Source organism: Sorex fumeus, unplaced genomic scaffold (genome assembly GCF_029834395.1).
Source record: "Sorex fumeus unplaced genomic scaffold, SorFum_2.1 ptg000006l, whole genome shotgun sequence".
NCBI classification, from domain to species: Eukaryota; Metazoa; Chordata; class Mammalia; order Eulipotyphla; family Soricidae; genus Sorex; species Sorex fumeus.
Genome location: NW_026606063.1, coordinates 55,520,546 through 55,547,798, shown reverse-complemented (window position 1 = coordinate 55,547,798; position 27,253 = coordinate 55,520,546). Strand labels below are relative to the sequence as shown.

At 36.1% G+C, this 27,253-nt stretch overlaps 1 protein-coding gene and 2 non-coding genes across 9 annotated transcripts in view; all 3 read right to left on the bottom strand.

Moving 5' to 3' along the window:
- Positions 1–27,253, bottom strand: part of CCDC88A (coiled-coil domain containing 88A) — a 129,603-nt gene that overhangs the window by 69,547 nt on the left and 32,803 nt on the right. For all 7 annotated transcript variants that reach the window (XM_056122545.1, XM_056122546.1, XM_056122547.1 and 4 more), the window contains exons 3-8: positions 26,284–26,392; positions 23,211–23,280; positions 22,047–22,105; positions 13,801–13,884; positions 11,018–11,158; positions 4,798–4,970 (exon numbers count right to left, since the gene is read on the bottom strand). In XM_056122545.1, coding sequence (XP_055978520.1) covers positions 4,798–4,970; positions 11,018–11,158; positions 13,801–13,884; positions 22,047–22,105; positions 23,211–23,280; positions 26,284–26,392 — 636 coding nt within the window. The remainder of the gene's footprint in view (positions 1–4,797; positions 4,971–11,017; positions 11,159–13,800; positions 13,885–22,046; positions 22,106–23,210; positions 23,281–26,283; positions 26,393–27,253) is intronic.
- Positions 1,588–1,720, bottom strand: LOC130038273 (small nucleolar RNA SNORA66). Its single transcript, XR_008794651.1, has one exon. It is a non-coding gene; the product is annotated as a small nucleolar RNA SNORA66 (small nucleolar RNA).
- On the bottom strand, positions 8,311–8,446 carry LOC130038348 (small nucleolar RNA SNORA2/SNORA34 family). The gene has a single exon (XR_008794667.1). It is a non-coding gene; the product is annotated as a small nucleolar RNA SNORA2/SNORA34 family (small nucleolar RNA).

Sequence of the window (27,253 nt, the reverse complement as noted above, 5' to 3'; positions counted from 1 at the left end):
TCACGAGTTACCCCCGACAAGCGGCTCTCTGGCATGGCCATGGCTCCAGAGGCAAAAGGACTTAATCCAGAACCTGGCAGCTTGTGGCAGAAAAGTGAATGGACCGTGCGTTAAACTACGGCGCCATGCCTCACCAGGAGGGAAAGGGTATTGCTCCCTTCCACCTTTTTCCCCCTGGCAGCAAGGTGGCCACCACCTCAGAGCTTATTAGAAAGCCAGGTATGAACCGGCGGTGAAGGGGCAACTGCAGTCTCATGGGAAGGGGGACGGTACTGGCTCATCCTTCACGCCCTACCGAGGTCATGAGTTGCCCCCCACAGGCGGCTCTCTGGCACGTCCATGACTCCAGAGGCAAAAGGACTTAGTCCAGAGCCCAACAGCTTGCAGAAGAAAAGTGAATGGACCATGTATTAAACTCTGGCGCCATGCCTCCCTGGGAGGGAAAGGGTGTTGCTCCCTTCCGCCTTTTCCCTCCCTGGCAGCAAGGTGGACGCCACCTCAGAGCTTACAGGAAAGCCAGGTACGAGCCGGCAGTGATGGGGCAACTGCAGTCTCATGGGAAGGGGGGGGTTGTACCGGCACGTCCTTCACACCCTACCAAGGTCACGAGTTACCCCCCACGAGTGGCTCTCCAGCATGGGCATAACACCAGACACACAGAAACCATTCTCATAATTATCTGGCTCTTTGCAGAAATCCAAAATCATGGCTGCGTGACATTATATGATTCTCATAACCAGCTATAGAAAACAAAATATTTCACAATGCCTTTTCAGCAATTCTGATTGTTTGGGGGAAAATTCTAAACAATAATGGTGCATCTTTTGTTGAAATAGTGAATGCAATCACTGTAGAGAAGAGTTAAGTAGAAATCATCTGCCTCACAGGCATTTGGACGGGTGGGAGGGGGGTATACTGGGGTTCTTGGTGGTGAAAAATGAGTACTGGTGAAGGGAAAGGTGTTTGATCATTCTATGACCGAGACTTAAACCTGAAAACTTAGTAACTTTTCTCACAGTGATTCAATAAATAAATATAAAAAGAAAAAATAAATAAATAAAATTTTAAAAAAATTAAGGCGGAGTTCATGCCCAATTCAATTAGCTAATCAGTGGCTGAATAAATAGCAGTACTCCTACCAAAAAACAAGTTCTCATGACAACAAAAATGGTTTTGTAACTATGTATAATATGAATGCAAACTTATACACGCCTTTTATGTCAATTATAATTCAATCAAAAATTAAGTTAATCACATAAGTCAGTTTAAAAAGTACAAAGAATGTGAATAACAATTTTTCCAGAGAAAATATACAAATGACTAATGAACACATGAAAAATGTTCAACATTATCAATTCTCACAAATCATAAGTTAAAAACACACTGAGCTTTCACTTCACACCCAGTAGGATTACAAGTTTTATTTATTTCTTTTTCTGTTGAACAATTTAAAATTTCAAAAAAAATTTACCAATATAAAACTTAAGCCAAAAAAAAAGATAGAAAGAGAAAAAGAAGGGAATTAGGGAGCAAGGAAAGAAACTGCAATAAACATCTTGTGACACGCATCATGATCTCATTATTTGTTTTTACTCTGCAGTAGAATAGGCAACCTCAGTAGGATCTAAAGTTAGTTCATTTCTATCACTGTAGCTGCTTTAACAAACCTGATTCCCCTCTCATCTGCAACATCATACAGAATTAGTGAGGATGTCTATAATTTTTTTAAAGTGCTATAATAACTACAGGTAAAATATAAAGCCCACATTTATTGCTGGAGGCATGTTAAACAGTGCCATCAAACAGTGTGACCTAAAAGGTCAGAGCAATAGTACAGCAGGTAGTGTGTCTGCTTTGCATGCAGCTGCCCCAGGTTTGATCCAGGCATCCCATCTGATCCCGAGACCCATCAAGAGTGTAGAGCCAGGAGTAACCCAAGCACTGCTGGGTGTGGCCCAAAAAACCAATAAAATATTGGTGAATAAAAATAGTTCAGGCTGTTTTGTACCTAGTGGAAGATAATGAATAAGTAAAGAGTAATGAAAATATGCAAATTAGTTAATAGCAAAAATGTTTATGAGTAATACATAAAAGTATAATTACTTTTTATATATAATAAGGTAAGGTAAGGCCCTCCCGTTGATCGTCGATTTGCTCGAGCGGGCCCAGTAACGTCTCCATTGGAGACTTTGTTGTTACTGTGTTTGGCATATCGAATACGGTAGCTTGCCGGGCTCTCCGAGAGGGGCGGAGGAATCGAACTCTGGTCGGCCATGTTGGCCGCTTGTAAGGCGAACGCCCTATCGCTGTGCTATCGCTCCATATACAGAATAAAAATATAGTAGGGATGAAGCAATAGTGAAGTTTAAGACTTTCACACAGCTTACCTGGGTTCAGTCCCCAGCACCACATACAGCAACCTGAGTCCTGCCAGGAGTGATCTCTGGGCATACAGCCAGGGATCCTCAGCACTGCTGGGGTGGCCCAAACCCTCCCCACTATAAAAACAATTTAAAAATATGTATACATATGTATATATAATTTGTAATGTGGTGAAGGTAATAACTTCTTATAAATTTTATTTATATATCCTAGTTGACACTATCAGAGATTCTTTAATAATTCTTTTGACCTTTAAGCATCCTTGTTTTGGGAGCTTTCTCCTTATGCATGGCTGTTAATGAGGTGCTAAAATCTTATAATTGTATTTCTGTCAATATCACTCTTAGATCGTTAATAATTGCTTTGCATATTTTAATATATTTGGTGCATATGTTAATAAGTGACAGCTACTTAAAAATAATACCTTTGATATATACTTCATACATCAGAACATTCATCGTTTTATCTAAAAATATGTTTTCCCCTTATTGTTCCTTTTTTGTTGTCATTGTGAGAAAGGGGGTCATATGCTTGTTTGTGGTGCTTCCTAGGTGTCATGTACTTTGGTTGCAGTACTTGCATATACATGGGGTTTTGTTGCTCAACAGATCAAACGCTTTTTGGGCACAGTACCACTGGAGACACACTCAGCAAGCTGGGAATTGAACTTGAGTTCTTACCGCATGTGAGCCAGGCACTCTACCATTAAGTCACACATCTGGCTCAATGGTAAATTGAAAAAACTTATCCTTTAAAGAATACAATTCACTAAGCTTGTAAATGTGTACACCAAGACCATAAATTTTAATATCGTTTTAAACACTTTGCCCTAGCTATAATAATTTTTCAAAAATACTAAAGACAGGTGAATGACAAATAAGGTGTACAATTCAGTGATTTTTAGTACATTCATAGAATTGTGCAACCATCATACTATAATTTCAAGACATTCTATTTTCCCAAGAGAAACTTCATATGTTTGGGGACCATATGGGATGCTGGGAATCCAACCAGGGTGACCGCGTGCACCCTACTGCTGGTGATTTTTACACTTACTCATTTTTATAAATATCAGTCCAGACAACAAATGTTAGTAGAAGAAAGTATGAACAACATTTTCAAAAGACAACAAAAAATATCTGGTGATAACTTCAAGAAATGCTAGTTACTGAAAATACTTGCTCTCTTTAGCATATTTACTCATTAAAATATTCGTTTACATTTTCAAATCAGTGAGACCAAATTTTATCAATCTTTCTAAGTTGTCTGGAATTTTAATGCACTCTACAGCTAAGCAAATCTTATTTAAAAATCAAATTCTAATATAGTGCAAAATGTCAAATGAATTCACAGCCGTCACTGCAATTCTAATTGCACGCTTTATCTAAAGACTGAAAAAGATTGTGCTAAATTATATGGAACAAACTAGTCTTCACTGTTTAGGCTATCCATTAACTGTCAATCAAAGTAATAACAGCAATCTCTTCCCTAATTTTCTTGGTGCAGCTGTTTATAGAATATCCTGGGCGTATTCACTTCAATAGATACATAATAACACGAACATTCACAAGGAAAGCTGTATTTTTTGTTTTCAAATTTTCCTATAGACTGTATAGTTTATCTACCTTGCATACATAAACCATTTTAAACAATCAGTAAATAAACTTGATTGCCACATTGTGGCGTTAAATTTAAAATCTATACCCTGAAGCCTGAGTTCCAAGAAAACAAAACAAATGAAAAATAAAGGAAAAAAGTACAAAACACAAAAATTCCTTGTTCTTTTATAAAGTGAAAAAAAAAAGTCTAATAGAGATTGGTCATATCTTTACATATGATTCACTAGGGAATACATATATGATATTAATTGCAACTTTTCTATAATGTGACTTGAAAATGAAATATGCTTTAATTATCTTTCAGTTTTAATATTTACTATTTGTAAGTACATCACCCAGTCATTTCTTTAGTTAATGCATAAGATATATACCAAAAAAATTTTTAACACCATATTAAAATAATTCACTTTTATAAAATGAATTTTTAAAAAGCTAACTTAGTTATTTCTATCAGTGGTTCCTAGTACTTCAAACTTCAAGGAATATAAAAACATTAAGGAGAAGCAAATTTGCCAAGAGCATTATTTTTAAAGAAGGGACATTTTAATAGCAAAAAGATAGAAAGGATATAATTCCAAAATAAAGGGAAATCCTTTAATTTTGTACAATTTGACAGCAGGAAAACCTGATGCCAGAATATTTATTTATCTCCATTGTGACAAGTACTTGTGAGAATTTTGACACATACTAGCAACTGGAAACTACCAAGTTATATTTCAAACTATTTCAAACCCTAAAAATCACTATTCAAGTCACTTTTTTGACCATATAAATTTAACAAGCCTTGAAAACTTACAATTCCTGCCTAAGCCTTCTTATCTTGGCCTTAGCATCTGCCAATTCTACTGACAGATGCTGTCGACTTTCTGTTCGCTTCATGCCTGGAGAACCACATGGTGATTGTGCAGATGAAGAACCATGGGGTAGAAAATGAAGACCATCCCGCTCTTCAGAGAGTTCTATGATAGTCTATAAAAATACAGAAATAAACAGTCACTTTTAGTAATCTGTATCATAGAGGAACCAAACACATCAATACTTTTCTCTGAATCTAAGTACCATACTAAAATGGTGAAAAGAATTCAGTGGCCAGTAATCACTTTAGCTGGGATTCAACTCAGTGGTAGACCACGTCTTATGCTTGTGAGGCCTAGAGTCTGATCCCCACACCAGGAAGGGGGGAAATTTGACACAATTAGATGTTATTAAATTTTCACTTATTAGCTAATAAAGGAACTATTTAGCAGATATAACTTGATCAAGACAATATTCATCTCAAAATTCTTCCTGGATCCGGTTTTATGTGGGTACCCCACAAAGTGGTCAGGGGCTACACCTGGCTCTGTACTCAGGAGTGACTTCTGGTGGTATTCAGGTGACAATATGTGAACTGGGAATTGAACATGAGTCAGCTGCATGCAAGGTAAGAGCCTTGCCTTCTTTACTATCCTCACTGGTACCATTCCTAGCTTTTTAATATATCAACCTATGACCTGAGAACATTTATAGAGAACAACTGTTGGAAAAGCATTATTAAAAGTTGGCAAAAGAAAACAAGTCAAGAATGATACTTTTATAATTATGTTTTGAATGTCAGACGATACTACAAATAAATATTTAATTACCAATTTAAAAAAATGAAACTGAAGTCTCTTAGGAGTGCATGAACATGGCTCAGTGGTAGAGCACATATTTGCATGCCTGAGACCAGGATTTCAAGTTTCAGCACCACCCCAAATACAGACAGAGTGTAATCAACAGCTCCACTGTCTGATCTGGTGTCATAAGTGTATACACCGATCCTTTCTACCCAACACACACATCAAAACAATTAAGGAAAGGGAATGGAGGAAATATAGTTCTTAGTCACACTAGGCACATTTCAACTTAGAAAAAGAATCATTGACCTATTGCTACCAACCTATTTCTCTTTTAACAGTACATTTTGAATAGTTGTTTATATCCTTCAATCTTTTATACACCTGCCAATAGGGGAAATGGGAGAAAAATTTTGGGGATTTGCTGATAATGAAATAAAACCAATGAAGATAGTATTTTACTTATTAAACCAAATGCTATAAAATTATATTTTTTAGCTAGCATGGCAGATGGCCAGGAAATCTGTGGATAGGCACTAGTTTACAAATCACAGGTTGAATGACAGGGGATTATATATATTCATTTGATACTAAATGTTACTAATCTCTCAAACCACACTCAACCTATACTAGATCCAATTTTTATTTGCAAATTTTCTTGTTGTTTTAATTATATTCAAACTTGCCTCTTAACATTTGACTCTAACAACAGTATTTAATACATGTCTCATATAAAAACAAATTATAATTTAATTACATGCTACCTTATAATTTTTCAGTTATAAAGTAGCTTTTATCAATAAACCAAGTAAATTTTTCCTTATCTCTTTTGTATCTAACATTATCCTGCATAGTAGTGACTACAGAATGAGCTGCTCAGAAACATTTAAGAGTGAATTAAAGTACTGAAGACACATACTACATTTGAGTAGGTAGTGAAATACAATAAGACCCCAAGAGTTTCCAGATAACAAAGGATTACAAAATAACTATTATCTTTATATCTACATATATATACCCCAAAATTTTAATAATAAAAAAGAAAAAGAAAAAAGAAAGAAACCTTGTGTTAAGAATTAAGTATTCACAGGTATTTATGGTATTTTCCATTAGAGATTATATAAACATTTGTTTTTCTTTAATGCTGGTAGAAAGGCCTCCAAATGTCTATATGAAAAAAATGTTATAAATGCTTGTAGTTTCTTACACAAGGGCTTAAATACTTCAGGATGAAATCAACAATCTTCACACACTTGCCTTTTATGACAGTGGGAAGGTGCATGGTGGTGGGATTGGTGTTTGAATATTAAATGTAATGAATTATTGTGAACAACTTTATAAAAATAAAATTAAAAAATGAAAGAAATGTTCTTAGAGTGCAACTTTAATCTCATAAACTTTCTTTTTATTTATTTTTAAATTGAGGCACGGTGATTTACAGTTATTCATAGAACCATGATTTACAAAGTCACTGATGATCAAATTCCAAGCATACAATTTTCAACACCAATTCCATCACCACTATCAGGGACCACTTCTGGCTGGGCTGATGGAGTACCAGGGACCAAATCCGGGTCAGTCACATGCAAGGCAAATGCTATAACCACTGTACTATCACTCTGGCTCCTAATCTCATAAACTTTATTTGAACCTTTTTCCTTCTGAGGGGGGGGAAAGAGGGATGAAAGGGCGCATACCTAGAAATGCTCTCTGCTCAGGAATTATCCTGCCAATGTTCAGGGGACTATATGGCATGCTGGGGATCAAACCCAGGTCAGCCGCATGCAAGGCGGCTGTATTATCTCTCCGAGCCCTCTTTGAACGTTTTGATTACAGATATTCCACTAGTAATTTCAGCAACATCTTTTTTGCTTAAATCCTATAGTATTTAAATATAGTTATTTTTCTCAAGTTATTATTTTATTGAAAAAACTTCCCTAGTGTTAGATTATAATAATCTTCAAATATTTTTTGAAAGTTTGTCAGCAGCTGTTGCTCTTAAGCACTCTACAGCACAAGACCTTACTAACAACGGGTATTTATTAATGTATGTTGAAGACACATCAATGTGAAGGGAAAATCAAACAAGTGGTCTAATCATCTAACTTAGAGAATTAAAAAAGAAAATAATTTTAAAATTTGGGCTTCTACCCCTTTCGGAGGAATCTGTCATCTCTCGAACATCTCTCTCTCAATCTCTCTCTCTCCCCCCACCACCTCTCCCGATCCATCTCTCTCTTCACCCCCCCCCACATTTCTCTAAATTTCTTTAAATAAAACTATTTAACTTCACTAAAAAATAATAAATGAGACATATGTTCCACACAATCATGCATTCTAGACAAAATAAACACTATCAGAAAAAAACAAAAGCAATGAATTAGTTAACCTCTCTAAATTCAAGTGTTCTCAATTAAAAATTAGAATTATAGGGGCTGGAGTGATACTACAGTGGCTAGGGTCTTTGCACACCTTGAACGTGAGTGACCCAGGTTTGATCCCCAGCTTCCCTGAGCACCTCCAGAAATAAGTTCAAAGTGCAGAGTCAGGAGTAAGCCCTGAGCATTGCCTGGTGTGGCCCAAAAATCAAAACAAAAAAATTGGATTAGATTGCATACTTGGTAAGATAATTAATGTAAAAAAGTCACACAAAGCTGTCATAAACTGTGACAATAAAGAAATATCAATTATATATTTTTATAAAAATTGCTTTTCAAATGTCTCTAATGAATTAACCATTATATTTCCAAAAGTGTGAAATGGTCAAAAGACCGTAGAAAGACATTTATTTGGCTTCTGTTTGAAGTCAACAGCTTTAGCAAACTGCTAGCCTTGATTCAGGACCATTTTTTTTTTTTTATTTTAAAGGAAAGGATTAGAGAGATTACTTGTTCCACGGTATTAATAAAGCATTAAAAAAGGGCAATTACAGAGTGACCGAATTATACTTTCTAGATTGAAGAAAAAGTAATTGTGATAAAAGAGCCATCAAAACAGAAAAATTTTAAAAGGAAGATCTAAATAAATAACTGTTTCTACATGCTGGCCTCTCCGTATCTGTATTGCAAACCATAATGCCCACAAAAGTAGAGAGTAAGAAGGAAACTGTCTGCCATAGAGGCAGGGGTGGGGTGGGGGGGGGGGACAGGAAGGATACTGGGGACATTGGTGGTGGAAAATGTACACTGGTACAGGGATAGGTTTTGATCATTTTATGACTGAAACTCAATAATGAAATCTTTGTAACTGTATCTCACAGTGATTCGATAAAAAAATTAAAATAGCAAAATAAAAAAGAATTGTTTCCATATTAAAGAATAAAAAAATATATATACTATACTTCATAGGTATTAATGTAAATGTTTTATAATTATCTTTATAAATTGTTTATTGGTGACCCAAATTGAAAAATCTGGGGACTGGAGAGATAGCACAGTGGGTAGGGCGTTTGCCTTGCACGTGGCCTACCCGGGTTTGATTCCCAGCATCCCATATAGTCCCCTGAGCACCGCCAGGAGTAACTACTGAGTGCAGAGGTAGGAGTAACCCCTGTGCATCACCAGGTATGACCCAAAAAGCAAAAAAAAAAAAAACCTAATTGGGAGAGGCATGTGGGTAGGAATTCGACCCAGCACATCATACATGTTAAACATGAGTTCTAATAATGAGCTAAATGCTGCCACTCAAGTGAAAAATATTTTCCACACAGAATTAAATTGAAACCCTGGGAAAAGAGAGATAGCAAAGCCCTGCATATGGTTTGATCCCCCACATTCCGCAGGGTTCCCGAAGCACCACCAAGAGTAATTCCTTGAGTGCAAAGCCAGAAGAAAGCCTGCACATGGCCCAAAAACCAAATGAAAAAGTAAAATAAAGCTTTAACCAAACAGTAACGTATTTCCTGAATACCTGAGCAAAAACAATGTGACTTTATTAAAAAAATTGATACAGCTATCGGTGTATAATGAAGTCAGGTAATGGATTTTTAAAGGTTTTTAAATAATCACTCCATATAGTTTCATATTTCTTTTAATTTTGACAGATTTTTTTTTCTCACATTTCTCCAAACTAACACACTCCTTCACGTCATAGTAATCACTTCATGTAAGTTAAATTAAATAATAATACAGGTCTATCAGTTTACATAAAACCAAATTAAAAACATTTAGAACTCCATAAACACTGGACATCTCATTAAAATATCTTTACTACCTTGAAATACAAACTGAAGAATATTCTAGAAAATAGGTTAAATCACAAAATGACATGAATGTATAGAAATGATACAGCATATGGCTTAAAACTCTGGAAATTAAGTGATCTAAATTTCTCAAGATGTTTTTAGATACTCACTAGCGTAACAGGGGTATTTTTCAATCTAGTTTTCTTTCCCTTGGTCTCACTATCTTTAACTTTTAAAAAACCTTATTATACTAAATTTACTTTTTCATTATCATCTTCACTTTTACTGCTTGTAGGAAAAAAAAATTCCCAGAAGAAATAAATACATGCCACAGAATCATGAAAGCCCTGTATGGGGGAGGGAAAAAAAACTCCAGGAATTTCTACTACATAATCTTTCATTAGTCCCAATAGTAATCAAATTTCCTATTCATAAGCTTATAACTGTTGCTCCCATACATGTGGAACAACTGATCAAAGCTATACATTCTCCCAAATGGCAAAGTACTTTGTTCTAAAATCAAGAAAATATTACTCACCACCACATGCACCAATGTCTAGACTTACCTACAAATCATAAGCTGCTTTCAGAATGCAAGCAAAAAAATCTGGGGCAATTACACTCTTTTCTTAAAAAAAGCAAAGCACTCTCTTAAAAGAACGTTTAGTAATTTTCGTTCTTTTTTAAAATCACACCTCATTATACTGGCTACAAAAATTTGAGAACGTTTGTGGGACATTTTATTCAGAACACCTGTTATTCACTTTTTATTAACATTTATTTTTCCAACTTCAAAATGTGGCATTAAAACTAAGAAATTAATCTTAAATTCCTAAGCTCAAAGGCAGTAATTTTCCACTTACATCAACAACATTTTCAGTTTCACACTTTACACCGTGCCAGAACTATCAGGATGACTTAAAAAGCATACAAGATCAAAATAATAATACAAAAGGAAGAGAAAAGAAAATCTAATTGCTTGTGCTTACTAAAAACTTGAGGCTTTTTAAAGAACTTTTTTTTCAGAAAGTATTTTATTATACTGTTTCTAAGAAACCAAGTGACTGTAAAATCTCTTAAGCTACTATTCTCTTGTTGTAGACAGCAATATTTCTTTTTTTTTAACTTTTTAATTGAATCACTGTGAAATAGACCCTTACAAAGCTGTTCATGATTGTATTTCAGTCATACAGTACAGCAATATTTTCTTAATATAGTAAAAGAATTATACAAACCTCTGAATGTTCATCTCTTTCATCTATAAGTCTTTTTAGATGCAATGCCATATTTTTCAAAAGTGGTTCAATATCCTCTTGAGACATATCAGTTACTTCCATCCATTGTAGATCAAATACATTTTCCTGATTATGAGTTACCTTTAGAAAAGCAACCAAAATGAACAAAAAAAAGACTAATAAAAAATCAACTTTATTTTTGACATACAAGCTGAACTATTATGTGTGTCACTTATTTATAATTATTTAAATAAATGTAGCTTTAATTGTATATATATTTCTCAATAACCTAAAAGAATTTACTTCAAGATATTCATAAAGGACAGTAATATCAGAACGTCTAACAACTTCCTGAAATATCAATTTAACTTTTATTTAAATAAGAATAAAAGTAATGGGGCTGGAGCCATCATATAGCTCACAGGGCATTTGCCTTACACATACTGACCTGGGTTCAATCCCTAGCACCCCATATGGTCCCCTGATCTCCACCTAGAAAAACTCCTGAGCACAAAACCAGGAATAAGCCTAACAACCTGAGCACTCCGAGGTGTGTGTGGTCTAAAACCCTCAAATAAATAAATAAATGTATTAATTTGAATCCAAAGGTAAACACTTTTTAATCCTATAAGATGTGTGTTATTTCATTTTCAGACCTGAGTGTCTAGATCTTTATAGTCTGAAGATAATTGTCACAATAGCTTAGGAGAAAAAGACTCCAATACATAGATTAGTATTTTAAAAACTAAAAAGAATTAAAATCTTTTTCTTTCTCACTGTGATCCTGAATTTTTGCTTAATTTATTTATTTAGGATTTTGGGCCACACCCAGTGATGCTCAGGGTTTCCTCCTGGCTCTACACTCAGGAATTATTCCTGGGGGTACTCAACATTTTATCTCAACTTTCTCTCTCTCTCTCTCTCTCTCTCTCTCCCCCTCTATCTCTCTATAAATATAATGTATATACATATGCACATATATCTGTATTATATATATATATATATTTACACCAAAAAGTTACATATAGCTCTCTCCACACTCATGAAAAGGGTCAGAGAAATAGCACAGCAGGTAGGGCACTTGCCTTACTGACCAGAATTTGATCCCCAGCACTACACATGGTCCCCTGAGTACCACCAGGAGTGATCCCTGAACATAGAGCCAGGAGTAAGTCCTGAGTGCACAACAATAGATAAGTGGATCAAGAAATTATGGTGTATATATTTGATTATGTAATGGAATACTACTCAGCTATAAGAAATGATGAATTTTTTTTCTTTTTGGGTCACACCCAGCAATGCTCAGGGGTTACTGCTGGCTTTGCATTCATGAATTATTCCTAGTGGTGCTTGGACAACCATATAGGATGCCGGGGATCAAACCTGGGTTGGCCATGTGCAAGGCAAACACCCTACCCACTGTACTATCACTCCGGCCCAGAAAAGATGAAATCTTGTGATCTGATGTAACTCTGATAGAATTGGAGGAAGTTATATTAAGTGTACTAAGTCAGAAAGAAAAAGATCTATAACAAATTCCTCACTCACATGCAGAATATAAAGAAACAAAGCAAGATATTAGACAATTCCTTTTGAAAACGATCCCAAGATAACACCAAGAACTGTGACATGAGTGCACATATGTGGGGTGGGAGGGACCTTGGCACCTATGTGGTAGTAGACATGGTGTAGCAGCACTGCAAGTTTTATTTAGGTGTTTTGGGGTCACGTATAGTAATCCTCAGGAGTTACTCCTAGCTCTGCATTCAGGTATTACTTCAGGCAGTGCTTGGGGGACCATATGGGATTGGGGGAAGGGGATCAAACCCAGGTCAGCTGTGGGCAAAGCAAACACTCTACTCACTGTTCTGCCTCAGCACTGCAAGTTTTAAACACTAATACCTTAGTATAGTAAAAATAGTAATTTTTAAATGTCAAAAACAATATATTTATACACATACACATATACATGTGTCTATGTATTTAAGAATATGCCAAATTCTATCTCATAGCATAATAATATGCAATTCATAAAAATATGACAAAAAAGCTGAGCTTTAGGAATGTTAACATGAATAAGATACACGAAACAAAATCATTTTAAATAGATAACACTTCAAATAGTATTTAAGATTTTTCTCCTTTTCCTTTCCTTAGTTCTTTCTAATAAACATATAAAATTTAATATGCTCTATTTCTAAAAAGTCTCATTTAGTTCACGAGATTAAAAGGCCAATATAAAAATAATAAAAATAGCAGATTTAAGAATCACTCTTGACAAATAACATTAACCTTACTTATTTGACACTGTGCATGTGTTCTAGATTTAAGTTTTTTATATGGATGCTGAAAATCACTAATGTGCTTATAACTGAAGTAATATCTTCATTAAATATTATGCTTTGTCCAGTAATTCTAAAGAAAAACTGGAGTGACATAATACTAAGGTCTATCATATTACCCCATTTCTGCTTTGAATTACAGGCTGTTATCCACTTTCTGCTGCTTCCATTTACTGTACTATTCATTCTGGGCTGTCTAACAAAGACACACATTTCATTCCCCAAATAATACTTTCTGACTATGTCCCTAAGGATAAAGGCGACAGTACATTGCAGTTAGTAATGTTCTAATAAAAGGTAATTCATGGAACAGATGAAGGAAAAAAAAAGGAGAAAACATGATTAAAAGCAAAGTTCATGTTGGCCTGTACTTTGAGAATTTTAGAAAATATGTAAATAAACTTCATAAAAATACATAAAATTATAAACAAGTTTAATTACCTCTTGAATATGTGCGGCAACAGCTGCTTTTGTATCAAAATCTAAACCTTGAATTCTTTCAATAAATTCTTCTTTTTTCTGACACTAAAAAATAAATGAATAAAATGATTGCTTATACTTTACAATGTGTAGTTCTTAGTATGTTGCAAATAACTAAAAATTCATCAGGCTCAAAACGCTTGGCCACATTTTAACAGTACAAAGAAGGGTTTGTTGTGTTTTGCATGTAAATGGTCTCCCTGATATACTTACCTAATAAAATAAAATAATAATAATTTAGAAATTTTTTTTAAGAGCAAGGCACTGAAAATCCATACTATTTTTATACTGGAAAGTTCTAAAGTGGGAAGCCATTACACAAGCAATCTGAGGTCAGTACAATATTATTATGCTAACTTTACAAACAGAAGTAAAGAATCAAGAACTTGTTTCAGGGAGGCTAAATTACTTGCCAAAAAACACAGTGAGTCAGTGGCAGAATTCGGAATACAGCCAAAATGCTCAGTCAGTCTTTGGCTACCATCAAACAAGACAGTCTTTCTTCTTGGGAAAAAAAATTTAAGCAAATCTTACTTCAAGCTTACAATTCATTCTCACATCTTCAGTTTATCAATCTTAAAACTAAAGAAAACTACTTTTGTGGCCCAGTTCAACATTTATAATGTAATAAATATTTTATTTATTTTTAAAATAACAAACAAGAACAAAATTTAAGGATGAATATACAAGTATCACATGAAATAAATGCAGCAGTAATTCTTCACTGTGTAACTTTGCGTGTGTGTGTGTGGTGTGAAGGATCAAACTCAGGATCTACACATGCAAGGCAAGTACCTTACTACTGAGTCACATCTCTAGACCATGAAAATGTAAACTAACACTACTAACATGCAAACCTAATCTTTTTCTAATTAGTATTGATAACAGCTTAACATGTATCTAAGTCTCTGCTTCCAGTCTTCATCTCATATTACAATCCAATTGTTAGTATAACTGTATTCCTGCAGCTACAAAATAAATACATAAAAACTAAGACAGCATTAGCTTGAGTAGTTTAGTTGCATCTCCTGAGCCAATTAATATACTGTGAAGGGAGTACAATTTTAAAAAAATGGACTTATTGCTTACTAAGAAGCTTAACAAGGTTCTAGTTTACATATTATATATTTTATATCAAATTATGACTCTATTGTTATATAACTTAAACACATTACCAATAGTGTAGAAATCATTACCATATTATTTTTATTATAATAACCAGAAGTGTGCAATTTCCAGCTGAGACTAAAAAGTCAGTTAAGGGAAAATGAGATGAAAATTGGTGAGTTCAAATACAAGAAATTTTTGTCTAGAAAACAATATTTGACAGGCCTAGTGAGAACAATTAAGAATGATTTTTTAATTATTTGTAACACTGTAAGTATAACACTATCCTCCTGTTGTTCATCGATTTGCACAAGTGGACCAAGTAACATCTCACAACAAATAGTGAGACTTGCATAAAATTGTAAAATGTTTAGATATGGTAACCCCAATTTTTATTTATTTAGCTATTTATTTATATTAGTGAAACAGCATGAGATACAGTTGTAGACTTACAAGTTTTTGTGCTTGGGTTTCAGTTATACAATGATCGAGTACCCATCCTAGCACCAGTGCCCATTCTCCACCAATCCCAGTATCCCTCCCACTCCCCCATCCCCCATGCCACCCTGCCTCTGTGGCAGGGCACTCCCTTTTGTTCTCTCCTTTTGGGTGCTCTGGTTTGCAGAAGAGGCATTGGGTGGCAATCATGTTCGGTCTAGAGTCTACTTTCAGCATGCAGCTCCAGTCCTGGGCGGATCTTCCCAAACCCTTTATTTGGTGCTTCCATCTCCATCTGAGCTACCTTTACCTCTAGAGTGTGCGGCTGGCCTCGAAGCTATGGAGTGAACTTCCTGGTATTTATCACAGCTGTTCTTGGGTGTTAGTCTCTTATTTTGTTATTTTATGTTACCCAAGTGAATGCAATCTTTCTATGTCTATCCCTCTCTTTCTGGCTCATTTCACTTAGCATGATATTTTCCATTTAGTACCACTTGTATGTAAATTTCAGGACTTCATTTTTTTCTAACAGCTACATAGTACTCCATTGTGTAGATGTACCAAAATTTCTTTAACCAGGCATCTAATACCAAAAGGAAACAAAAGACACCACAAAAAAAATGTAACCCCAATTTTTAAATAAAATTCTTTCAAAAATGTCCACCTATATGTTAAAAATGGCAGGGTTATAACTATTACTAAAACTCTCCTTTACTACAAATTATAAGCTTAAGAAATCTGAAACTATTTTATAAATAGGTTAAGCTTTTTTAAAGAATATAAATTTCATAGGATCTTGAAGCAAAGAAAAAAAATGATCCAGATGAATGAGAATGAGAGAAAATCAAACTTTGAAGATAAATAACCAGAAATATTTTTATCAATATTATCTGATACAGTAATCTCTACCTACGTGTGAAGCTGCTGAATACTTGAAACATAACTAGTGTTTCTGAGAAACTGAACTGGCATTTCTAAAATCAATTTTAAATTAATTCTAATTTAAAGAGCACATATGACTACTAGCTACTGTGTAAATAACACAGCTATAGAATACTTAGAATATTAAAATAGTCTGGTTTGGCTGAGGATAAAGCTCAATAGTGCAATACTCTGGCTGACCATATTCAAAACTGGTTTTCTGGACCAGAGAGAAGACCTGAAATAGTGGAGTTATTGCCTCCCACAGACAAGATCCCAAAGTTCAAGGTCAGGTGTGGTCTTGCAGTCCCTCAAACAATGCTGAAGAAGCTTGCTTGACCCCACTCCACCAATAACCCACTGGCTTTCTGAATCATATGGTGTCAGAATTGCTTCTGAGAGCACACATGAAAGTGAGAATTTTAATTTCAACTGCATTTGACATGCATTTACTTTTAGCAACTAAACAACCTGGTCAAAGTCCAAAATAAGAAAGTAGTATTTATGGATAACAAATACTAGTACTGACATAAAACCTAAGTTTTTCTGAAACAAAATGAATTTTACATGGTAATTAAAACTTTTTCCAAAAATAAAATCCTTTTGTGTAGGATAAGATTCACTTGGGTATTCTCAGAGTCCTCTGAGGTGGAGAAAGTGAAGAGTCATGTATCTATCTAATGCGCAGAAGTAGTTCAAGAGACTGGTATATCCCCTGATTTGTTTTTTTAATTCTGGTAAAGGTAAAGGTAAAGGCCCTCCCGTTGATCGTCGATTTGCTCGAGCGGGCCCAGTAACGTCTCCATTGGAGACTTTTATTGTTACTGTGTCTGGCATATCAAATACTCTCAGTAGCTTGCCGGGCTCTCCGAGAGGGGTTGAGGAATCGAACTCGGATCGGCCATGTTGGCTGCGTGTAAGGCGAACGCCCTACCCGCTGTGCTATCGCTCCAGCCCTAATTCTGAAGGAACTGAAATGGTTTAGTCAGTCAATAATGGAAATATGCCAGTCCAAATCTTTAACAGTTTCTTACAGTTATTTATTGGCTTCTATTATTGTATACCCAAGGAATAGAAAGTCCTAATTATAATTTATTCTGACACAAATATAGTTGAATAGTGGCTAATTTGACCAGTTTTGAAAGACGTCCACTTAAGAATTTCACCAAAGGGAACCAAAGAAATAGTACAAAGGTAAGGCATTACCTTGCATCCTGCTGACTCTGATTTGAATCTTCAACACCATATATGGTCCTCTGTGTGCCACCAGCAAAAACTCCTAGCACATCTTACATGCAGCTGACCCCAAGGGCAACCAAGAACAGAAGTAGCCCTGAGCACCAGTATGAGTGGGTCAAACCCAGACCCCCAAAGTATGTCATCCTTTCTCTTCAAAAAGAGACTTCTTTTGAGAAATAATATCTAACTATAAACCTTTCTCAGGTATAAATTTCAAGTACAGGTAATAATAACCTTCTAATACATTACTGAAAAAATTAGTAAACTCAAAGATTCCTATAAAACTTGACACAATGCTGACATTAATGTAAACTATTTTAGAACATAGGCTCTTTAAGTGAATAGGTTTAGCACAGCAAGTAAGGCGTTTGCCTTGGACATGGCCGACCTGGCCTACCCAGGTTCAATTCCTCCGCCCCTCTCCGAGAGCCTGGCAAGCTATCGAGAATATCTCGCCAACACGGCAAAGCCTGGCAAGCTACCAGTGACGTATTTGATATGCCAAACACAGTAACAACAAGTCTCAAATGGAGACGTTACTGGGCCTGCTTGAGCAAATCGATGAACAATGGGAGGACAGTGACAGTGACAATGACTTTTTTGCTATATGCAATACTTAATTCTGTGCATCAATAAGAAGGAATATAGTATTTGTTAAACAGTCTCCTTCCCCTGCGCCTGGCTGTCATCGCTGGGGCCCCTTGAAGGGGAGTGGGTTGAGTTTCGCTCCCCGCCCTGACCAGGGCTCCAGCAGCAGAAGACCTCCAGAACCAGCCACCACCATGCTGAGACAACTCTCCACACGCATGAAGGTACTGGCAGAGGAACAAAGGCATGCGGGTCGCGGGGCTGAGATCTCCAAGCCTGCTCGGATCGAGGCTGAGCATCCTCCACCCAGATCCTCCATCTTCCAGTAGGCAGGGGTCACACCCACCAACTGACCCCCTGATGCCGTGTAATCCCATCAATGGCCAAGACCCAGAGACTATAAAACCCAGGTCCTGGAAGTGCACGGCCGCAAATGCGGCCGCGCGACATCTTATTATCTCATTCCTACTTTGGACAACCTGGCAGGATACCAAATGTAACCTGCCCACATGGCAGAGTCTGGCAAACTCCCCGTGGTGTACCCAATATGTCAAATACCAGTAACAATGATGGGTCTCATTCTCCTAACCCTGAAAGAGCCTTGAATATGGCACTTTTTTAAAAAATCTCAGTGCTAGGATGAAGGAAACGTTACTGGGGCCTGCTCGAGGCAATCGATGAACAACAGGATGGTAGTGATCATGATAGTATTTGTCATTACTAAGGAGTGACTCTTTCAGATATTTGGGTAGTGTCAAGGAATGACAGAGGTAAATATGCAAACAATAAAGCCAACAACAGTGATAATCCTGAGACCCAAACTGTAATAACCAGATTGAAAAGATGCTTGTCAAGATGACAGACTGGGGCTGGGGTGGAGGGTTAAGAGAGGGAATCTGAAAACACTGGTGGAAGGAAGTTGAGACTGGTGATGGAACATTGTATGTTAAAAATCCCCCCTCCCGTTAATCGTCGATTTGCTCGAGCGGGCCCAGTAACGTCTCCATTGGAGACTTTGTTGTTACTGTGTCTGGCATATCGAATACTCTCGGTAGCTTGCCGGGCTCTCCGAGAGGGGCGGAGGAATCGAACTCGGGTCGGCCATGTTGGCCGCGTGTAAGGCGAACGCCCTACCTGCTGTGCTATCGCTCCAGCTATGAAAATTTGCAATTCATGGTGTTTTAACAAAATAAAATTCTGGAAGGTAGAAAAACAAGTAGTGACTGCTGGGGATAACTTCATTAACAAGCTTAAGAAAAATATGCAAATTACACATTATTTTATTTGGTAAAGATGTAAAGATGTTTTAAGTTATGAATATAAAAACTATAAAACTAAGTGACTATAAAAACTAGTGACTATAAAAACTAAGTGACTATAAAAACTATTTTCAGTGGTGTCATACCTGGTAGTACTCAGGGATAAGTCCTGGCTCTGCACTCAGGAATTACTCCTGCCAATGCTTAGGAGACCATATGGGATGCCAAGGGTTGAAGCCAGGTTGGTTGCGTGCTAGGCAAACACCCTACTTGCTGTACTGCCACTCTGGCCCCGAAAACTAAGAAATCTGGCAAATTTGTTTAAGAAACACTAACTGTGAATATCAAAAACTTCAGCTTGCCAGAAAAAAGAAATATTATTACATGCCATTCTTTACATTTCTAGCATCTGGATCATGTGAGTTATAAACAGAAAGGTAGGAGAAAGCAGCTTAGATATAAAAATCCATCTTGTTATTATTGATGGCACTAAAAATGTTTTGTTTTTGTTTATTTTTGCTTTTTAGGCCACACCCAAAGGTGCTCAAGATTCATTCCTGGTACTAAGATTAGGACTCACTCCTTGCAGTGCTCAGAAAATGGTATGTGAAAACCTGGGTATGCTATATGCAAAGCAAGTGCCCTACTGGCTCTATTATCTCTCTAGCCCCAACAAATTTTTTAATACAATTTTGAGGCTTTCCTTAAGCTAACTGTTCATTTTAAAAGCTTTTAGTTTTATCACATCACCATGATAAATTTTTAACAATCAGCAACAACCAAATAATAACTAAAAGTAACAATCAAATTTATGCTTAAATTTGATGCTTAAAAATATTTATGCTTAAAAATGCTTATGCTTAAAAATACTTAAGTTTACAGAACATTCATCAACAGATGATATTTTAAAAAAACAAATACAGGACACAAAGGCTGCAAATAATTAAGAAATGCATCTCTAACTCAGATTTGATTATGAAATCAGAATAGCAAATGACTAAAACGTAACTTAACTTAGTACTTAATTATCACTGTCACTGTCCTCCCATTGTTCATCGATTTGCTCGAGCGGGCCCAGTGACGTCTACATTGTAACAATTATTACTGTGTTTGGCATATCACTAAGTCACAGGTAGCTTGCCAGGCTTTGCTGTGCGGACAAGATACACTTGGTAGCTTGCTGGGCTGAGAGGGGCGGAGGAATCGAACTCAGGTCAGCCATGTTGGCCACTTACAAGGCAAATGCCCTACCCGCTGTGCTATCGCTGTACAGTGCTACAGTGGAGGGCAATCTTGGTGGTGCTCAGGGATGGGGTCTAGGATCAAACGCAGAGCTCCTTGTGAATAAATCTTTGTGTGCCTTTCTGATAATTCGTTTGCAATAATCCTGATAAGTAAAACTTCTGTGTCAAACAGATTTTTTAGTATGGCAGTACTTAATTATAAAAATATAATTGTCTATATTACACAGCCAGAAATTTTAATAACACACACTTTAGAATCAAGTAGTCAACTCTAAATGCCAGCATTCTTTTGTTTCTCTTTGTTTTTCTTTTGGGGGGGCGGGCTCTTGGGCCACACACAGTGGTTCTTAGGGCTTTCTCCTGGCTCTGAGCTCAGGGATAATTCCTGGTGGGACTCGGTGGACCATCTGTGGTACCAGGGATTGAACTCAGGTTGGCCTTGTGCAAGGCAAGTGCTTTAACCACAGTATTATCTCTCCAGCCCCTAAAAGCCAACACTCTTTTGAACATGTAATAATTTATATGTATATGAACAATTCCTAGTGGTCATATTATTGATTTGCTTGCAAATTATAACCACTACACCCAATAATAACAAAGGGAAGATAAATAAGTATGTTAGGTTTTGAAGCCTGTCTGTTATTCAATTAGTAACAGAACCAAAATCTTGAGTCACCACCTTGGAACAATTCCAATTTAAACATGCAGTTCCATTATCAATGTTAACAGAATCTTCCTGACAGAAGTGTCTTAATTTGAATAACAATCAAAATATCAGTTTGCTTATGCACATATCACTTTATCTCAAAAAGGTATTACAAGAAGACCTATTTAAGGTACCACAACTAACAAAAGTAGCATTCAAGATATCAGAACTATTATAATACAGTAATTGATGAAAGGATTCAAAACTTAAAAAAAATTTTCATGATTTTTGCATTGCTTTTATTGTTAAATCCCTTTACTTTGAATAACACACACCTATGTGTATATAAATCAAAAACGCCTTGAATTTTATTGGTTTGATTTGGTCCGGTTTTGAGGCCCCATATAGCAGTATTCAAGGGCTGTTCTGCTCTTATTTAGGGGTCACTCCTAGCAGCGCCTGGGGGAAATGTGGGATCAAATCTGGGCCCTCTGTATACAATGTATGTACTCCAGTCCCCCTACCTATCTCCATGGCTCCTTTGACAGGCTTTTAAGGTTATCGTGAATAGTAATTGAAAACCTGCAGGCCATGGCGAGAATTCTCAGTATATTTTTTCAAAATCTCCTTAGGAGGATATATAATTATTTACATTTTTTAAATACAGGCTGAAAACCAGTAATCTACCTTTAAGTCTTTCATTAACTACACTCAAAAAAATTTAAAAGACATCAAAATGAAAACACAGAGAGTATTTCAACTTACCTGAACTGCACAACCCAGTAAAAGTAAAAGCAACTTTTTAACTTCTTCTGTGCCTTGTTCTGCAAAAATAAAACAATTACTACATTTACTCCAGTGCAATTGCCTTATTGATAAAACTCTCTTACTGATAAAATCACTTATGGAGATTATTCCCCACAACAATATGATCCACAGATTTAAGTTTTAATTATAACCACTATTCTAACTACAGTGCAGGATATAAAAAAGAAGGCTTTCATATGTACAATGTAACAGAACAAATAGATGAGGACCTCAATTTTGAAGGGCAGAAATATAAGTAAAACAGTCTTCACGTCTTTATTTAACATCTTACTATAAATTTATGAATTATGCTAACCTAGACTACCAAGTTAAGAGCTACTATTATAAATGGTCACGGTCACGGGCCTCCTGTTGTTCATTGATTTGCTTGAGCGGGCCCAGTAACATTGTGAGACTTGTGACTGTGTTTGGCATATCGAATATGTCACGGGTAGCCTGCCAGGCTTTCCCGTGCAGGCGAGATACTCTTGGTAGCTTGCAGGGCTCTCTGAGAGGGGCAGAGGAATCGAACTCTGGTTGGCCTGGTCGGCCGTGTGCAAGGCAAACGCCCACTATTATAAAAACATGTCAAATTCAGTCAGAATGGTTCCTTACAGGCTTGGCTTCCTTTAAGATTATTAGTATCACTGTATCACTGTCATCCTGTTGATCATAAAATTACTTGAGTGGGCGCCAGTAATGTCTCTATACTTCCCAGCCCTGAGATTTTAGCAGCCTCTTCTTACTAGTCTTAGTCTTTTCCTAATGATAGGAGGCTCTTTCAGGGTCAGGGGAATGAGATCTGTTGTCATTACTGTATTTGGCATATCAAATCCGCCACGGGGAGCTTCCCAGGCTCTGCCCGTGTGGGTGGGATACTCTCAGTAGTTTGATGAACTCTCCGAGAGGCATATACTTATATATTTTTCTCTATAATTTGTTGCTTATATTATTAGTATATTTTTTCTAAAATGGATCGCTGATTTATCTATCTGCATAATTTAAATGGCTTTCTGCTATGTAGAGCCAAGAAGTAACTTAAATGACAATTATAGACACACATGATCCTAGTAAGCAAGCACATTCACACGAAGATGAGACTATATTCATTTTCATACATACCAGAAAAGGGATTTTTGCCAATAATTAAGACATTCGGCAATGACATCATGATCAACTGCTGCAAAGTCTCCTATAAAAAGATACCAGTGACCGTTATAGGGATAATGCTTATACAGTAATTATTCAACAAGCTATAACTTATGATCTGTGCACTTTTATTAAGTACACTGCAAAAAAACACTGCAAAGACAACACTGGTGGTGGAACTGGTGCTGGAAAATAGAATGCCAAAACTCAACTATGAATAAATTGTTAATCATAAACTAGTCAAATATTATTAATCAATTGATAATCCTCAATGAAAGATCAAGCATGCATATGCTTTGTTTTATGATTTCTCTTTGGGACAGCTTAAAAATCCTAATTGATATTAAAATTAACAGAGAAATTATTTTATTAAAAATTATATCATTATCAATTACTAACAATGACATGCTACAAAGGATATGAGATAAGACCACAGGGTGTCATGTGTTATTACTGAATCTTTCAGGTATTACAGAAATAATTGGCTTCTCTACAACTTGGTTGTCACTACATATTCAGATATTAAACTAAATATTTAGAAACATGTTTCTCTAAGCATTAAACTTTCCAAATCATTCCGTATATAATACAATGATAAGAAAGAAAATAACCATGAAACAAATCATCTGTATTGCTCTTAGAGATGTGTAATTCTGAACCTGAGAGGTAATAAATGGACTGAGTGCAAGCAGGAGGCTTGCGTTCAATCACTGGCATTTCATATACCTTAAGTACTGCCATGAGCAACCTCAAGCACAGAACCAGAAGAAGTACACAGAACCTGAGTACTACTAGGTATGAGCCAAAAACAAAAATAAAGTTGCATAATTCCACTAAAGCTCTTCCCCAGAGCTAATGCCTAGTATGAGCCTTATGAAAATTATTAAATTAAAATTAATCTAAAAAAACAAAAGAAGGGGTCAGAGCGATAGTACAGTGGGCAGGGTGTTTGCCTTGCATGCAGCCAACCCAGGTTTATGATCCCTGGCATCCCATATAGTCCCCTGAGCACAGCCAGGAGTTATTTCTGAGCGCAGAACCAAGATTAACTTGTGGACGCTAGTCGTGACCCAAAAAGACAAAAAATAAAATAAATCTTTTGTCTATGCATTTTTATAGATATGTATTAGAATAAATACATATTTATTTACATATTATTCTAATACATATTTATAGGTATGTATTAGAATAAATAAAGAAAACTTGTCTTCAGCACGTTTTTGCTTTAAGATATCTACCATCAGAAATAATTATATGTTTACAGTACATATTGAATATATGTATCATGCTACGTAAGATTATTAGAATAAGTGGCAAAAATTGCTACAATCACTTATATTAAGAAATAATAGAGTTTGGGTACTTAATAAATCCATGTTTCACATTAAAAGCATTATCTCAATATAGAATCAAAGTAACAGCAAATTGGAAAGAAAAAATTTTACTTTATTCTAATTTTAAGTCCCCTTACCTTCTGGCAAAATTATTAAGATTGCCATTAGTTTATATCTTTAAAAACAAAAAAGACAGATAGATGCCTTTTCTATAACAAAATATTCAATGACAGAGCAAAATCTTTTTTTTTGGACTACTAAGGGGTAAAATTTAACCTAGAACTTGTATACCCAGAAAAACTATTTTTCAAGAATGAGAATAAATTTAAGGCATTTTGAGACAAATAAACATCGAGAAACTTTATTAACAAGATATTATCTCTATATAAACATGGTAATAATGTGTTCCATTCTTTAAGCACTCATGGTCACGGTCCTCTCGTTCATCGTTTTGCTCGAGCAGGCCCACTAATGTCTCCATCGTGAGACTTGTTACTGTGTTTGGCATATTGAATACATCATGGGGAGCTTGCCAGGCTTTGCCATGCAGGCGAGATACTCTCAGTAGCTTGCCGGGCTCTCCAAGAGGGGCGGAGGAATTGAACCCGGCTCAGCCAGGCGGCTGCGCCCAAAGCAAACGCCCTACCGCTGTGCTATCGCTCCACCCCTTTAAGCACTCAAGAAAAATTATATCAAAGGTGGAACTCATATACAAAAGAAAACAAAGGGGAGTGAGGAAGAAAACATTATCTAAATAAAAAATACTTTAACAGTTAAAAATCCCATTTTTGAAGTTAAAAACACAGAACTAAAATATAAAATAAGAACAGCTTAAATGTCAAGAGAAAGAATGAGTGAAATCAAAGCACTCTAAGATCTATTAAATAACTAGTATTAGATCTATTACATACTATTATCTGATAGTACTCTAAGTACAAGTCCACAGAAGAGTAAATAGTGACAAGTTTTGACTTTACTACATTAAGTTTGAAAAGAAGAATATTGAAATGGCCTCTAAAAAAAGAGAAGACTAAAAAACTTTTAACCAATAAGAAGAAAAATATACAATAGAAACTAGGGAAATAGCTCAAAAGTTGCTGGAACAGAGACATATCCATCTCTGTTTATGTGTGAGGCCTGAGTTTGATCTCCAATTCCAAGCAACATATGGTTCCATGAATGCCCTGAAGTCCCCAACATCACTGGTCCTAAGCATAGGTGCAGTCTTCTGGTAAAGTATCACATGGCAGTGGTCCCTGAATCCCGGAGAAGTGTAGGGGGAGTTGTCCAGAATAAAATAAAACAAACACCACAACAAAATTTGTGTTGATACAGCTTTAGTGCTTCATAAAGGTATACTGACAGGTTTAAGTGTCCTCATTTAAACTCAGAAATATGCTTCCAAATAAAAGATTTAGGAGGACAACGTACATTTTCAAAGGCATGATTGAAGACTGAATTATGCAGGTTCTCAGGAAACTAGGAAACAGTGTTAAAAACATGTAGCCATAGTATTTGTAAGATTAGATAAATATAATATACTTACTTGTATCTTTGATATCACATATTAACTAAATTACTATATCCAGCAAACAGACTGGTGTATGATATATAATAGGCATTTGATATTGCTAGATGACTGATAATATGTAATATAAATTTTGGTTACATAAGAAGTTGTTAAAATACTGAATGAATATGAGAGCACTTACCTGATAATAAAATTTTATCTGTCTCACCAAAATGGATAGATTATGAATTCTGAGTGAGGCATCATTGTTGACTTTTTTATTTACTCTCTGACTCTCCGATTTAGGATTACTGCAAGAAATTAAAAAAGTTTTTTTAAGTATGGAACCATCAACATATAGATAACTAAACATATATCCAATTTTATTTATTCTTTAATTTTATTGAATACCATGAGATACACCGTTACAAAGCTGTTCATGATTAGGTTTCAGTAATACAATGATCTGACACCTATCCTTCCACCAGTGTACAATTTCCCACCACCAATGTCCTCCATTTTCCTCCCACCATCCCCCAACACCACCCCCAGCTCCTGTCCTATCTCTATGGCAGACACTCTTCTTTCTCTCTCTCCTATTGTACATTATGGTTTGCAATACAGGTATTAAGAGTTCAAGTATTATCATCAGGAAAGTAAGGCTGGAGCAGAATTTTTAACTGGGTGGCAGCTTTGGGATGTGGATGTGACTACTGAGGTTTCTGGAAGTACAGAGGGGTGTAGGGAGATAGCCCATCCTGACTCTGAGAAAGCCTGGAGATTTCAGTCACAAAACCCACATATCTGAATTTTCAACAGGTTAATATCTCGGTAAGGTCTGTCTTGAGACAGTGGAGTCCAGCTGGGTACATGGCAGCAATTTTGGATTGTGGGGGCTCTGCTTGGGTGGACACCAGGCTGACCTGCCCTCCTCTGATTTATCCCAGTCTGTTCAGCCTTGTGCTGGTTCGAAATTAACTGTGGGTTTTGATCTCTTTTGAGATTTATTTATGGGTCTCTGAAGCAAGGTCGATAAATGAGCTTGTACAGTGAGCTGGAGGTGTTCTGTGGGCAAGGCTCCCACATACCTAACTTGGCCATTTAATTTCTTGGGAAACTTGGTCCCAAGTTGTTTCCAGAGGTAGAGAAGCAATTCTGGGGTATCAGGAAGC